Here is a 16,072-nt window from a genome sequence, read left to right on the forward strand (position 1 = left end):
ACATAAGGCATCTTGGACTAAAATTTGGTGTCCCTAGGTTTTATAGTCTCCGAGATATGGGCGATTATACGAATGGAAAATCGGGAAAACCTCCATAGGGGGGAAGTGGGGGGAAAATCAAAAAAATTAAACTTTAAATTATTCAGCTCTCCGAGATCCTTGCGTTCATATGGACGGACGGACGGACATGGCTATATTGACTCGCCTTGTCACTCTGATCAAGAATGTATATACTTTGTGCCACGCCTTTACATCAGCACAAACTAGTATACCTTTTCACCCCTTGGGTACAGGGTAAAAAAGAATGACGATGAGTAGAAGCAAATTTGGCTCTTTATTGGAAATCCGCTTAAACATAATACAAAAGTTTCAACCGAGGAATAACCCAACCTAGGTCGAATTATGTGATTATGAAAATAGCTCATGCTCATGCTAGTACTATACAAAGGTGTGGGCACTTTATGAAAATGGTAGTTGTTATTTCATATGTATTATATTTTTATACTCTGTACATGAAATGTACAGAAGTATATTAGGTTTGCAGGAGCTGAAAAATGTAACAGGCAGAAGGAGGCGTGGCAGACCCCACAAAGTATATATATTCTTGATCAGCATGACGAGACGATCTAGCCCTGTCTGTCCGTCCGTATGAACACCTGGATCTCAGAGACTATAAAAGATAGAGACACCAAATTCTGCACAAAGAACCCTTATGTGTGTATTCTATACGAGTTTGTTTTATTTTTTTGATTTTCCCCGATTTTCCATTCGTATAATCGCCTATATCTCGGAGACTATAAGACCTAGGAACACCAAATTTTAGTCCCAGATGCCTTATGTGAATACGCAGAAAATGTATATTTCGGAATTTCCCTCCCTCCACCCTCTCCACCACAAATCGCAATTTTCTCTAACTCCCGTAATTCTTGGAATTTCGTAGTAAAATTTTGGAATTACCCCCAGTTGGTCATTATGTGTCCGTATGCCAAGTTTCACTATGATAGACCGATTTAACAAGAAGTTATAGCCATAAATATATTTGCTGCTGCAGCACTGCTCAAGCGCTTCCCGCGGCTGTTGTTGATGTTGCTGTTTGGTTGACTGCGAAAATGCTTACACAGACACGAATAGATGCGCATAAGCATACATACACTCACACAGACGCAATTGCTATGTAAATGTGCAATTATAAACCCTTTACGTGAGTTCGAATACCAAGAGAGGTAAAATCGATCAAATTTTGTTATTTTCTTAATTTTTTTTATTTTCTATAGTTGTTGTAAACATATGTACAGAGTATTTCAAAGTCGGGACACCCGCCTTTAGTTTTTTTACTTGTTTATTTTATACTTAATTTATTTGATGGATTGTTAGAATTGAATTGTTAGTCATTTAAGTTAATAGATTTAGAATTGAATGGTTAATCATTTAAGGTAATATATTTGAATTGGTTTTACTAGTTAGTGATTATGAGTCCATATGCCAAGTTTCATTATGATAGGCCGATTTTAAAGGAAATGTATTTTATGCCAGTAGTGTTTGTTGCTAATTTGCACAGACACACACATAGAGACAATCCCTTTGTAAATGTATTTATATACCCTTACTCGGGAAAATCGATGAAAAATGTATTTACATTTTTATAGCCTGTACCCAAAGGGTGAAAGGCTATACTAGTTTTGTGCGCATGTATGTAACACACAGAAGGAGGCGTGGCAGACCCCACAAAGTATATATATTCTTGATCAGGATGAGAAGCCGAGTGGATATAGCCTTGTCCGTCCGTCCGTCTGTCCGTATGAACGCAAGGATCTCAGAAAGTATAAGAGCTAGAATAACCAAACTTGGTTTCCATATTCTTCTCAGACCGAGAAAGTACGATTTTGAGTTTTTTTTCGATGCACCCCCCCACTCCCCCGCAATTCATGTTTTTTCTTATAACTTCCGTAATTCTCGGAATTTTGAAATTTTGGTAGGTACATCCAGTTGGTACTAATGTGTCCGTGTGCCAAATTTCATCATGATAGGTCAATTCTGAAGAAAGTTATAGCCATAAGTAAAATCGCTGCTCATGCGCTGCCTGCAGCTCTGTCGGCAGCGCTGCCCGCAGCTGTTGTTGTTGTTGCTGCTTTGGTTCAACTTTGTGCTGCATACATACACGCATATAAACACGCATAGGTACGTGATGTAAATGTATGCTGTTTAAACTGAACATAAACATGTATTCTAATTTAATTTAATTAATTAATTAATTCATTCATTTTTTTTAATAATTTAATTTTTTTTTTAATTTTTTAATTTTTTTATTTTTCTTTTTTTGTGGAGAGTACAGGCTATTTTACTATGGGGCTTGCTCGACTGTAGCGTTCTATCTTGTTTTTTTATAATTACTATATTCTCCTCTCGTTTAAAATAAATTTGGTTTATTTAGCAACCATGCATTTGGGTATTCTTATGTTGACTGCTAGTTGATTGGCTTTGTTACTTCGCAAGTTGATGCAGCAAAACGTTCCCTGCGTTGTCTTAAGCGATCCCGAAATTCGTATTTCAAAATATCTATATGAGTATTTAACACAAAATTCATATCCGGAAGATGATAAGTAGCGAGTAGAAAGTTGCAGCGCACGCGTTCCTCCGCAATGCTACTAATGGATAACTGCATATCTTCAGTATTTAACATTTTCCTGATGCCCACTTCCACAATTTCTACTAACGGTATATATGGCCCCGCTTGATTGATTCTTCCGTGCAATTCCTTTGAATCATCGTCGTCCAACGCAATTATAGTTTCAAATTGGATGTCTGTGGGACTTATGCGAAGAGTTTCAAGTTTAGATTTACGTGACCGACGGCAGTGTTTAGCAAAAAGGGTTTCAGGCGTTTTCGGGGGCGAAGTAGGATAGGGAGTCGGAGAGCTGCATAAATTAGTTGACAGTGAAATTGACGATCTCCTGTTTATAGATTTTCTTTCTGTCTGTTTATCCTGTGGGTAGTCCGTAGCTCCGCTTTTTGTTGATACTTGGAATTCTAGTGATATATTTGTTTCCTCGTCCGAATCGGGTATTGTTATTAAATTGTCCATTTTGTTTACTCCATCTTTTAGTGCTGGACGGAACATCGATGTTTTTTCCGAGGTTCGATATTTTTTAAAACTATACTATACTAGAGAAATGCATGAGTGCCTAGTTTTGTGACTCTAAGTATACTTACTGAAAAAGCGGTGCGGTGTGATCGCCACTGCATACTTTTTTGTCTATTCAGTCACTGACTTAAAAGGCATTTTTGTACTGCTATCACTGGATCACTTTCATACTCTATCATGGGTGCATGCGGTGTATGCTTTACTTTTTCATCGCACATTCTTGTTGTTGTTTTCTGCAATCGTACTTATACTCATACGCGCACAATATATTGCAAGAAACGATGAGAGAAGAGTTGACAAAATCAATGTGATGATTAGTAAAGCAAAGACCAAGTATTGCAAACACCGCATAGGAAAACCGAAACGAAGCAAAGATCAAGTACAACGCATGTGTATAACGGAGTTTTTCTTATTTTTGCTCATTATGTACGGCAAATTACGAAGTAAATAATTCCTTTTAATTGTGTGAAAATCTTATTTTACTTTGCTTTGTTTATGTTTTAGCAATATGTACAGACAATTGAAAATTTTAGTACATACATATATACTTACATATTAGTACATATGTACATACATATTAGTACATATGTACATACATATTAGAACATACATATGTACAAACATACATACATACATGCACTGAATATGCGAGGTCAACACCGCAAATCATACTTATGTAAGTACAAGTACTGCAGGCAACGCAGCTGAATTGATCGTGCAGACCGAACACTCAAAACTACTGAGCAAAAAAATCGCTAAAATTTGGAGGAGGTTTTTACTCTCAGTAGTTTCTTTGCGTTCACCCACCACATAAGTACAAAAGTGAGTGGAGAGGACAGCGAAAGGTCTTGTTGTGATTGCATTGATCTAAGTATAAGAAGGCCATGAGTATAATCCGCACCGCATCATGTTTTATGCTGTGTTTTGCATGATCGTGAATTAAATATTATAAGTACGTATGCGGTGTACTTATTGCTGCGGCTGCAGGTCTCTGATATGTACATATATGTATGTACTATGTATATTATTATGTTATTGTAAGAAGATTGCAAAAGTGGTACTCGGTTGGAAAAAACAGAGAGCCTGAGGAAGGATAAGGAAGATACTAAAATTGTTAAATTGTAAAATTAACATAAAATACACTATTTATAAGCATTAATATAGACTTTTTCCAAATTCGCCATTAGTTGAAGTTCTACATATCGATAAATACAAAAACATCGAAACATCGATGTGGACAAACAGCTATGTTTTTCCAGCACTAACACGACTGTTAGGGGTGGCACAAAACTCGATGATTACTTCGATGATTTCTCAATATTATTTTGAGAATACTGAAATACTATAAGATACTACTAAAACAGTATGTCATATAAGAAATCAATATTAACAGTAGAGGACGCATTTTACAAAAAATCTATAAAAACAAGAATGCTAAAGCTCAACTCTTAAATACCCTGTACCTCCCAAAAAAAAAAAGAAAAAAAATAAATTTTCCAAATTTCTTTTAAAAAAAAAAAATAAATAAAATTATTTAATTAAACAAAATAAAAAATATTCAATATATAAATAGAGACATATTTTTATGTTCAGTTTGAACAGCATACATTACATCAAAATCGTGTCTCTGCGTGTATGTACCAGCAACAACAAAATTATATATATGTATGTATGTACATACATGTATCAAATATTAACACTAATTTGATTCCTCCGTTCCACCCACTAAACGGTAAAGAATATAGCTTAAATGGTTTTCAATAAAAAAAACCCATCGCGGATATTTGTGGTGGTTTTATACCCTGTGCCCAAAGGGTGACTAGTATACCTACTATTATACCCTATACTACTTGTAGTTTTGTACGAATGTATGTAACACACAGAAGGAGGCGTGGCAGACCCCACAAAGAATATATATTCTTGATCAGCATGACGAGACGAGTCGATCTAGTCCAGTCTGTCTATCTGCTAGTCTGTCTGTCCGTATAAACCCCTGGAGACTACAAGAGCTAGAGACACAAAATTTTACAAGTTGGCACATCCACGATTCCCACATATTCCCCACCTGGCGCTCTCAAGCGTCGTGTCGTCGGTATCCACCAATGCAACGAGACCAGTGCAGTTCATCCTTAACATCATCGCTAGCGTGCGTTCTGCAGCTAGTTTTGCGACTCAGGACCTTCTTATGTTGCTCGTGGCTGCGTCGCCAACGAAGAAACAAAAGTTTGTCTGGAGATTGACTCACCGCCAAACATGGGCTCCACGCCCGCTTGCCTTGAATGCCGATTCATTCCATCCTAGGGGGCGATGAACGCTGGGTGTTGTGTCCTCGCCTTGTCGACATAGACCGGAACTATGCCCAACTCTTCCAGCTCTCTCGCCTTCCGTTTTAATTCGGCTACCTTATGTACGTTTTGATGTCGGATCCGGATCAAACGAGAGTATTTCAGCGCGTTAGAAAAAAGACTGCAAGCTCGAATTCGATCTTCAATCCGTCTACGCAATTCTCAGTTGCCCAGCAATACCTGCAGCCATGCTTTAAGGGCTCACGTCGGATACTACTGTATACTGGAACTGCTAATTATGCAACAAAGAAAACAATAGAGAATGCTATATTCGGGCAATAGCCAGCCAAACTTCCAGCACTGAGTTACATATTCCCCCCTACGGAAACAAAACGATGATCCAACTTGATGCCTGCAGTTTGTGGGCGTAATAGCGGAGTGATATCGTTTCACTAATAACTTTTCTTAGAATTGATCGATTTGACTGAAATTTAAACAAATATGAAATATGGACAGTTTTCACGGAATTTTTTAACATAAACGAGGAGAAAAAATTCAAAAAATAAAATAAACTCGTCCTATCTCGGATCTGGATACCAATTTTGGTTATTTCAGCTTTTATAGTTTTTGAGTTCCTTGCGTTCATCCAAACGGACGGGCGGACATGTGTTCTAAGGTACAGCCATCATTGTATTTAAGAATCATTCGGATGCACTCGTACCATGTCGTGCACTGTTCGACTCCGGGTCGCAGTCAAACATAGTCACTTCACGTTTTGCTTAATGCTGCAGATTCACCACATCATCTGAATATTTTGTAATAAGCAAACCTGTTCAACACACTGCTAAGATTTTCTTTCTTCCACTACCAGTTAATGCTGACATTTGAAAAATGTATCGATGCGTTTGCGGAACTAAATCAGATAGCTAAATGCCTGCGTAATTTTAATATGTTCGTCGAAAGTAACAACTTCCCATGAACAGCTTTCGTATCCAGATGACTCACATACTTTGCAGCGCATTTATATGTGGACGACCTAATCACCGGTGGCATTTCAGTTGGAGGAGTGCGTAAAATTATAATAAGAGCTCGTTTCTTCGATAATAACTCGCTTTTACGATCCACTTGATCTTAGTTAGCTCGTTGAGCTAGCCAGGACCCGTTAATATTTTTGGTATCAAATACTTACAGAAAAGGCTCTGTGGGTCAATTCGAAAAATATGATTCTGGTAACTTTTTTAATGCTAAAAAGATCGGAACGGGGTTTAAATATATGTAACTACCCGCTGAAGGAACGCGATTAGCAATACGGTCGAGTTTTTAGAGGTGCCGATTGAAGGCAAATGAAGGCGCTGCTCCACGAATGCTTGCTTCGAGAATAGCAATTCCGATGGCCTGATGGTGATGATCACGGGCATTTCATCAAAGGCGCAGGCATCGGTTTTCATCCGGAAAAGCTTTGGAAAAGCGCGTATCTCGAGAGCTAGCCACACGTGTATGCCCGCTGTATGGAGAGCTGCGAGACCTTCAGGGTCTTGAAGTTTGGACTTGGCGTATGGAGCGTGTCTGGCCTATCGGGGCCAAATGGGTGTGCCCACCAAGACTTGTGATTTTTGTGCCACGGTTGCGAAGCTTCCAAAACTTGTCTTCTGCCTGTGCTCGGAGTGGAGTAGCACTGCACAACCCAGCGCCAGACACATAGAGCAGCAGAGGTGCTAGATACACCTCGGCCTATAGGCCAAGGGGGAATGTATGCCTGCCATGATACATTCAATTGGTACTAGGTCAACTGCATTTGATGCTTAGTGTCCCCTGGAGCTGCCAGCCCGATCGATCCATTCGGCAAGGTGTATATTTTAATCCTATACCTGTCTTGATGAGAAATCGTGGCAGAGCCCTGGTCAAGATGTATGATTACCTCCAAAGCTGTGCATATTGATGTTGTAACAGACCTGACAACTAAATCGTTTATAATATGTTTGTCTAGGTTTGCCGGCCGCAGTAGACCTGTGATGCGAATCTGCTTAGACAATGCCACCAATTTCGTGGGCGATGCCCGCATTTTAGAAAAGATCCACACCAGCTTCAGTATCAACACCGATGATACTGCAATATTTGCTGCTACCAAGAAAACAATCTTCAAACCCCACCCCGAGCGCCGCATTTAGGCGGCCTGTGGGAAAAGTCCGTAAGTGGGCCGTAAAGTCCGCCAAGGCATTGCTGCTAAAGGCCATCGGAGGCGCAACACTGTGGCAGAACAAGCTGGTCACCGTGGTGGAATTGGGCGCGATCATGAACTCGCGACCTGATCTACGGCATAAAGTAGCGGGCTTGGGCCGATTGGTCCAAATACAACCTGCTGCGGCTGCAGCAGCGCCAGAATGGGTGTAGTTCTATGAACGCTCATATGAATTTAAGAGAAAGACAATTGAAGTTAACGCATAGTTTTAAGAGTCAAATGGACGCGCACTGCAGCTGTCTGCCAACAGCATAATTGAAGAATTCTAAGAGTCATTAAGCGTAAAGCCTATTCTGTGAATTTTTTTTAATTGGCTATTGCCAAAGTGCTGACGCTAATTGATTGATTGGTGTCTAGCAATTGGTCTGCTGGATGACAACACGAGTCGATAGAGCCATGTGTATCCGTACGAACGCAAGAATCTCGGAAAGTATAAGAGCTAGAATAACCAAACTTAGTATGCAGGTAAGCCGGGAATGGAAAAGTTTGTTCATTTTTTCCAAATCACCCCCCACTCCGGTATTAGTCATTTTCCATAACTGAATAACGGAATTCGAATTCAATTTGGTAGTCACATCCCAGTAAGTGATTGTGTGTTTGTATGCCAAGCTTCATCAATTATGAAAAAAGCTATAGCCATAAAGACGATTTGTGCCCGCAGCTGTTGTTGTTGCTGCTTTTACATAATTATGTAATGCACACAAATTTACATGTACACAAACACGCATAGATTCTGATGTAAATATTTGCTATTGAAATTGTAAATAAACACTTACGTAGTATGTATGCATGTGTTGAATATTTTATATTTAATTAAATTAAATTAATTAAATTTTTAAATTAATTTAAATTTAATACAGCCAATAACGGAAAAGACAAGGAAAAGTTCACCGATGTCAGTACCGAATTCTCATCAGTGATCCGGTTTATGCGCCGTGTGTTGTAGAGGTTGAGTTTTTTCATCATCTCCAAAGACAATACTTCTTCCACATTTTTTCTGAAATGATGTGAAACAAAGGAAGTAGTGACTCGGCGTTAGTAATCCTTCTGGCCACAAAGAAAGATTATCTAATGCGAAGTGTGGATTTGTGCTAACGCATTACATAGTTTTCATTCAATGTTAGGGCTTCGTGGTCGATTACGCCGACAGAATCATTGAGGAGAATTACGCCTGGTAGTATTGGTGTTGCCTGTTTATCTTTTTGCTTGCTGGAGTCCGCCGATTTAATAAAGCCGTTATACAACTATCATTACTAAGATCTAAGGAAGAGAGAACGCTACGCTAAAATTAATTTTTTTTAAAAATTTAGTTTAAATTGTTTTCAACCATTTAATTAAATTAAAAAGAAATTATTCAATACATACAGAAGTGGAGACATATGTTTATTGTTTAACAGAATAAATTTATATCAGAATCGTGTCTATGCAGGTGAAAAAGCTAGAGTCGCACAAAACATTTTTGATGAATGAAAGAAATTTTGCATTATATTTTAAAAATATATTATTAATTAATATGTGATTTTGCACGGGGGTCATTTATGTTGCAGAAACTGGATTGCCACCTACTGGGAGATAGTTTATAGGTATCCAAGCCGTATTTTGAGTAGATTATGCGACCATAAGGTGAACCTTTTAGCATGTTTGCCTTATCAGCTAGTTCCTTGATGATTCGCACCTTCAGTTCGTCTTGTGCAGCATTGAAACACTGCTCAAATACACGCGAACCATGACGTGTTATTGCAAAATCGACGTAAAAGCCAATCAAAACTCGAATTAGTTTCTCTCGCGATTTTTCACCAACGTATTTGCTTTTTATAAATGCGTCGACAATATGTGAGCCATTGGGAGTGTTAAAAACTTTCACCAGTTGTGTTGCAGGCAGATTCAGTATACAATTAACCAAACTTATGGGCTTATTGAACTGCAAGACGTGTTGTACAATCAGTGAGCCATGCAAATGAATAAAGTTCGATTGATCGTTTGACAGTACTTCCGACGGCTTTAACTTGATAAGACAAATGAAAAATTGTTGGCCTTTATCCTTGTTGTTGGTAACATGCAAAGCTGTTTGTAGTGCAGTGACCATTTGCGCCTGCTTGCAACTCAGACGCAAACATGCGGAACATACATCCGAAACGACCCCCGTATGGCCGATTTTAAGTAACGTCTCAATGTGTGGTTGCAATTCGTTGAATACACACTCAAATTCTGATAGTACGCTTATGTTTTGTAGCAATTTCTGTACAGTAAAGTTCGTATTTGGCTGTTTAGAAAGGTAAGCGATACGGCCTTTAAAGAGTAAAGTATAAACCTCTGTTAAGAGCTTAGTACCAGCAACACATATCATATTTTCCAGCAAAATAATAGCACTTTGATGATGGTAAACTTTGGGCAGTGTGTGATGGGTTGCAGAATTTGATTCGACAAGTTCATTCTGCTCGTCGTTATAATTGTCATTTGTGTTTTTATTGGAAACTTCCTCTTGAAAAGCCTCTCTTAATATTTTTTTCCCCAAATGCTTTAGCATACTCTTGTCCACCTTTCTAAGCGCTATAAATATAACGCTCAGTAAAGCAGATGAATGCTCTTGGTAAGGAAATTCTTTGTATTGCGGCCACATTTGCAAGCGTTGGGCAAATTCCTTCATCAAATTATACCAATCTGTAGGTACCGCAAAACAGGTACTATTTTTCGTCAAGTCAGACCCACCCTTTGCGAAAGCAACTTTGGGCACATAAATTCCCACCAAACAAAGTAATGTTGTGCGAATAATGTGATTTGCACATGGATCCCAGACGAAATCTTCCATATTGTTTAACACAAACTTTCCTATGCGTACCACAAAATTAAGGCACTGCTCACGATGCGCCGAAGAAAACTCTGTTTTTAAATTGAAATCTTTCTCGTTTTGTGTGATTTCTGTCGCGGTACGTTTTGCACTCTTAAGTGATGCACCAACATCGGTGTCGGTTTCTTTTCCACATCCACGTAGAAACGCAATTTCAATCATTTTCTGCAGCACATGTGACGCAAAGGGGTCGGAACACATGGGACGCAAACTGTCACCAAATTTAGTGAAATAGCGTTCCAAGTGTGTATCATCTACATATCCTATTAGCGATTCCAAAGCTTTAGATACAATTTGATTTGATGCTAAGAACAGTTCCTGATCTGCAGTTTGCTCGAAGACATTGTTGGCCATATTTACTATTTAAATGGAAGAGAAAGTCAATTGATATTTCGACAAATAGTATATAAATAACAAAAGTAATAAGCAAAGGACGGAATAATGTGCACATACAGTCTGTCAACTAATTGTTTGCAAAATGAAATTTGTCACCAAATTTCAACTTTAACATTAAATTTATAAATAATGGCATTATTTGGGAATATTTTGCTTATCAATTATTATTAAGATATGTATTAGCTATGGGTATGTCAAAAAAAAGAGACGAATTTCCATGTAAAACGTAAAAGAAACGAAGAAAACAAAACAACGACATTTACGACACTGTCAATTAATTGTTTGCAAAATGCAAACACTGGTTGAAAGAAGACCATAGAAAAAGTAACAGGACGGCCAAAACGAAAAGGACCGATCGCATTTTTTTTACTAGTATTCCTTCCACTAATTCCTTGTAAAATTTGCTTCAGTTTGGTAACGTATCTGTCACTTTGACCATTTTTGCAAACGCACTTATGATAATTTGATACAGCTAGTGTTTTTCCATTATAGCAACGGGAAAACAGCCAAACAGTTGGCCAAAACATATCGAATTAAACTTAGAACAGTCTATAATATCATTAACCGCGCCGAAAAAGAGAATTAAACAGCTATCAAGGCAGATTTCCATAGCTTTCTCGGCAGGATTGCTCACAAATTTTAAAAAGCATTGAAAATAAACCGCAAACGAGCCTCAGGGAGTTGGCCAATAATATTTACAATGACTGCAAGAAGTCCGTGTGCCATAAAACCATCAAATATGCGCAGCTCTCCAATGCCTTTGGATGAAATACAGCCCCAAACCATAAATACAGTTTGCCGAATTTTGCTGTAGGCACTATGTTTTTGGTCTGGAGGGCTGTATTTGGTTTCTGCTAAACTTTGCTGGGTCCATCATGATAATACAACATGATCTTGGTCTTGTCACAAAAAATGACGTCATTCCAATACTCCTGAGATTGGTTCGCATTAAATATTGCTAAATTCAAACGCTTTTCAATGTTCGCAGCAGACAGGAATTGCTTCTTCCTTGCTACATGTGATGAGTACTTGTGGCGATTGAGTACTTTTCTGATGGTTTTATGGCACACGGACTTCTTGCAGTCATTGTAAATATTATTGGCCAACTCCCTGAGGCTCGTTTGCGGTTTATTTTCAATGCTTTTTAAAATTTGTGAGCAATCCTGCCGAGAAAGCTATGGAAATCTGCCTTGATAGCTGTTTAATTCTCTTTTTCGGCGCGGTTAATGATATTATAGACTGTTCTAAGTTTAATTCGATATGTTTTGGCCAACTGTTTGGCTGTTTTCCCGTTGCTATAATGGAAAAACACTAGCTGTATCAAATTATCATAAGTGCGTTTGCAAAAATGGTCAAAGTGACAGATACGTTACCAAACTGAAGCAAATTTTACAAGGAATTAGTGGAAGGAATACTAGTAAAAAAAATGCGATCGGTCCTTTTCGTTTTGGCCGTCCTGTTACTTTTTCTATGGTCTTCTTTCAACAAGTGTTTGCATTTTGCAAACAATTAATTGACAGTGTCGTAAATGTCGTTGTTTTGTTTTCTTCGTTTCTTTTACGTTTTACATGGAAATTCGTCTCTTTTTTTTGACATACCCATAGCTAATACATATCTTAATAATAATTGATAAGCAAAATATTCCCAAATAATGCCACTATTTATAAATTTAATGTTAAAGTTGAAATTTGGTGACAAATTTCATTTTGCAAACAATTAGTTGACAGACTGTATAAAAAATTTTCGGGTTACCGATCTTTATAAAAGGGAATTCTAGTTTTGTGCAAAAGTAACAGACAGAAGGTGTAGACCCCACAATGTTTACGTACATGCATACATACATATGTATGTACATATTTTTGATTAGTATGACGAGTCGATATAGCCATGTCCGTCCGTCTGTATGTACGCAAGGGTCTTAGAAAGTATAAGAGTTAGGCTAACCATACTTGATATCTAGGTTCTCTTAAGTTTGATGCAAAAACAAAATACACGTAGTGCGTGTGTCGATTAAAAGTTTATGCCTATCGCTGCTTTATTGGTATTGCATGCAATGATTGGCTTATCATTTTGACAAAAAAAAAAAAAACGCATTATGATAGAACAATAATTTCGAGGGAGTGCATCGGAAAACAGGATACTTGCGTATACAGATGTCTGCATTGACTCATCCGTTTATAAGGATAAAGAATATAGTACATACGAGTACAAAGCTTGTGGGGTCTGCCAAGCTTCCTTCGGTTTTAAATACAAACACACTAAATTAGAATAAGCTTCATTCTTTGGCGGCATATGAATGTATTGTTAACTTACTAGGATCATCTAAGCCAGCTTTTATGGCATCTAAAATGTTAATAAAATAGCTGAATGTTTCGTCATTAATGTGTGTGCCACGTCCGTAGATACCCTGCTTGGCAAATCCCTTAGCATTAGAAAAGAAACGACTCTTTTTCCGACGTCCCATGATTGATAGGTAAAACAAAGTTTAAAAACGTGCTAATAAATATACATATGTATGTATGTATTTTTATTTGTATATTAGAGATGAACAGATTGTATCAATATTGAGATTTTGTGACTTTCTCACGTGAATTGGAATGCTATCAGGCATAAATTAACATTTCAAATGTACGCCAAAATAGGAACGTCAAAATGGAACGATGGAAACAGTTGAATTGACTGAATAAATGAAAATTAGGGTTTGTTAATACATATGTACATACATATGTGTAGTATTTATATCGAGCTTTGTTTGACTTAGAAATGTCTTTCCCCCAAATTTCGAAGACCAATAAATAGATTTTTTCACATAACAACAAGCATTATTGAATTTCTCAACAATCTGCATCAAAAATATTTAACATTTTGTCTTTGTATACAAATTAAGCAAGTTCGCTGTTAGGCGAATGATGAGGTGCACGGTGTAGCACATTTTAGGTAGGTTTCACACCGATTCGCTGTTGTCTCACAAATGAGTAGACTTTTAAGTAAAGTTTGGCGTGGCGATGACCGACGCGGTTTATTTCCAAAATCTGACTGACTCTAAGTACAGAAAGATTCTTAAAATGTAAGCTAGCCCTGTGGCCCATATTTGCTGATATGGCACTTTCTGCAAGTGCAAGTGGACGGTGAATGCTCTGTTGTTGCTCAGACGCTTAAATTGATGACCATGCCAAAACTCGTATCTATTCTGCATGATCGAGCGGTCACTGACTTGTGACCGGCCGGATGTGTTAACTCCTCCCTCGCTAAGTTGAAGGCTGTCCTCGGTTTACCTCAGATTCTCGATAAGAATCTGTAGGGAAGATTGGCTACTAGCCCTTCTGCGTTTCTGGTACAGCTTCAAAAGAAGGAATCCTATAGCCATGATGAAAAGAATGAATGCGCTGAACATCCCCGGCCTTGTTGCCAACTTTCCCTCTATGTCGCCAATGTACCGCAGATTTTCAATGTTTAACCTTTGCAGATATGGCAGGCTCAAAATTTCGTAGTAACCGGTGATATTCAGTAGTGCCGATGTTGCTGCAGCCGGGTGTCTTCGGGCGATATTCTTCATGTTTCTCAACAGAGACATGTTTATCCAGACTTCTTCATCGAATGTCAGCAGGAACGTACCATGGATACGTTTCCCTGTACCGTTGTCAATTTTTATTTCAGCAGTTCCCTCATTTATTATGATGATACCGTCGTTTACTACCTCTAGCGTTCGTAGATGACTGGGTGCTGCAATGTGCGAAAACACCGGAGTGGAGTTGATTCGCTCATGTAGTGGAGGATAGCTCCTTGGAAAATAATTTCGATTTGCTTTTTATACTCTGTACAAAAAAGTACAGGAATATATTAGGCGTGTCAGACCCCATAAAGTATATATATTCTTGATCAGCCTGACAAGACGAGTCGATCTAGCCCTGTCTGTCTGTCTGTCCGTCTGTCCGTTCGCATGAACACCTGGATCTCAGAGACTATAAGAGGTAGAGACAAACTTTTCACAAAGATGCGTTATGTGTGTACGCTGTGCAAGTTTGTTTTACTTTTTTGATGTTCCCCTCCACTTCCCCCCTATGGAGGTTTTGAAGATTTTCCATTCGTATAATCGCTTATATCTCGGAGACTATAAAACCTAGGGACACCAAATTTTAGCCCAATGTGACTTATGTGAACACGCAGATTTGTATTTTGGAATTGACCTCCCTCCCCCCTCTTCCAAGCAAATCGCAACTCACGTAATTCCTGGAATTTCGGACTCAAATTTTGCGAATACCCCCAATTAGTGATTATGTGTCCGTATGCCATGTTTCACTATGATAGACTGATTTAACAAGAAGTTATAGCCATAAATATATTTGCTGGCCAAGCGCTGCCCGCAGCTATTGTTGATGGTGGGGCTTTGGTTGACTGCAAAAATGTTTACACGGACACGAATAGACGGGCATAAACATATGTACATACATTCACATAGCCGCAATTGCTTTGTATATGTGCAATTATACACCCTTTACGTGAGTTCGAATACCGGGAGAGGTAAAATCGATCAAAATCTGTTTTTTAATTTTCTTAATTTTTTTATTTTTTATAATTATTCTAAACATATGTACAGAGTATTTAAAAGTCAGAACACCCGACTTTAGCTTTTTTACTTGTTTTGTATATATTCTTTAAAAAAAAAAACTGTGAAAAACTGAAGATTGTTCAAACAATCTTTGGAGCTCATTATCCCCCCTTTGGAGCTCGAATTATCCAAAATCCCTTCTTAGTGCGCACCTACATTAGGATACATGACCCGAAATTTCGAATTAATTAATTACCCATCCAATGCCTTACTTTTCTATTGGGATTAAAAAATCATTATAAAAATTTGGATTCAAGTATCCAAATTAATTAATTAATTACATTTATTTATGTACTGTTTCATTATACTTGTAGTGCATTGGCATTGAGTATGTGTCCATTGTGTCTATGGCTGTCTGCGTGTATGCACTGAGGACTTGAGCCAAAGCATCAAAAACAAAAGCTGCTGCAGAGAAAACAGTAATGGCTATGACTCCCTTTACATTTGAGCTAATGCAATGAAATAAGGACATATAAGAACAATCCGGATAGAATTGCCAAATTTGAGTAACATGGTTTTCTTCTATAGTTAGGTTTAAGTTGATAAACATACT

The 16,072-nt window shown here is 38.0% G+C and overlaps 2 protein-coding genes across 2 annotated transcripts; both read right to left on the bottom strand.

The window, feature by feature from the left end:
* Positions 1-2,314: 2,314 nt before the first annotated feature.
* On the bottom strand, positions 2,315-3,142 carry LOC115628182. Its single transcript, XM_030524171.1, has one exon. It carries the CDS (start codon positions 3,116-3,118, stop codon positions 2,465-2,467), a length of 654 nt encoding a protein of 217 aa, XP_030380031.1. The 5' UTR covers positions 3,119-3,142; the 3' UTR covers positions 2,315-2,464.
* A 5,882-nt stretch (positions 3,143-9,024) lies between these two features.
* Positions 9,025-13,430, bottom strand: LOC115628146 (nucleolar protein 9). Its single transcript, XM_030524117.1, has 2 exons — positions 13,224-13,430; positions 9,025-10,873 (listed from the first exon to the last, which is right to left on the bottom strand). Exons 1-2 carry the CDS (start codon positions 13,372-13,374, stop codon positions 9,171-9,173), a joined length of 1,854 nt encoding a protein of 617 aa, XP_030379977.1. The 5' UTR covers positions 13,375-13,430; the 3' UTR covers positions 9,025-9,170.
* Between the last annotated feature and the right edge of the window lie 2,642 nt (positions 13,431-16,072).

The sequence above is a fragment of the Scaptodrosophila lebanonensis genome, unplaced genomic scaffold (genome assembly GCF_003285725.1).
Source record: "Scaptodrosophila lebanonensis strain 11010-0011.00,11010-0021.00 unplaced genomic scaffold, SlebRS2 tig00000110-arrow-arrow-pilon, whole genome shotgun sequence".
Taxonomy (NCBI): Eukaryota; Metazoa; Arthropoda; class Insecta; order Diptera; family Drosophilidae; genus Scaptodrosophila; species Scaptodrosophila lebanonensis.

Bases quoted from the DNA above. Each gene is read 5' to 3' on its own strand.
- LOC115628182 (XM_030524171.1), bottom strand. From the start codon at position 3,118: ATGTTCCGTCCAGCACTAAAAGATGGAGTAAACAAAATGGACAATTTA.
- LOC115628146 (XM_030524117.1), bottom strand. From the start codon at position 13,374: ATGGGACGTCGGAAAAAGAGTCGTTTCTTTTCTAATGCTAAGGGATTT. The intron at 10,874-13,223 runs GTAAGTTAACAA...CCATTTAAATAG, and splicing joins AGCTGGCTTAGATGATCCTA to TAAATATGGCCAACAATGTC.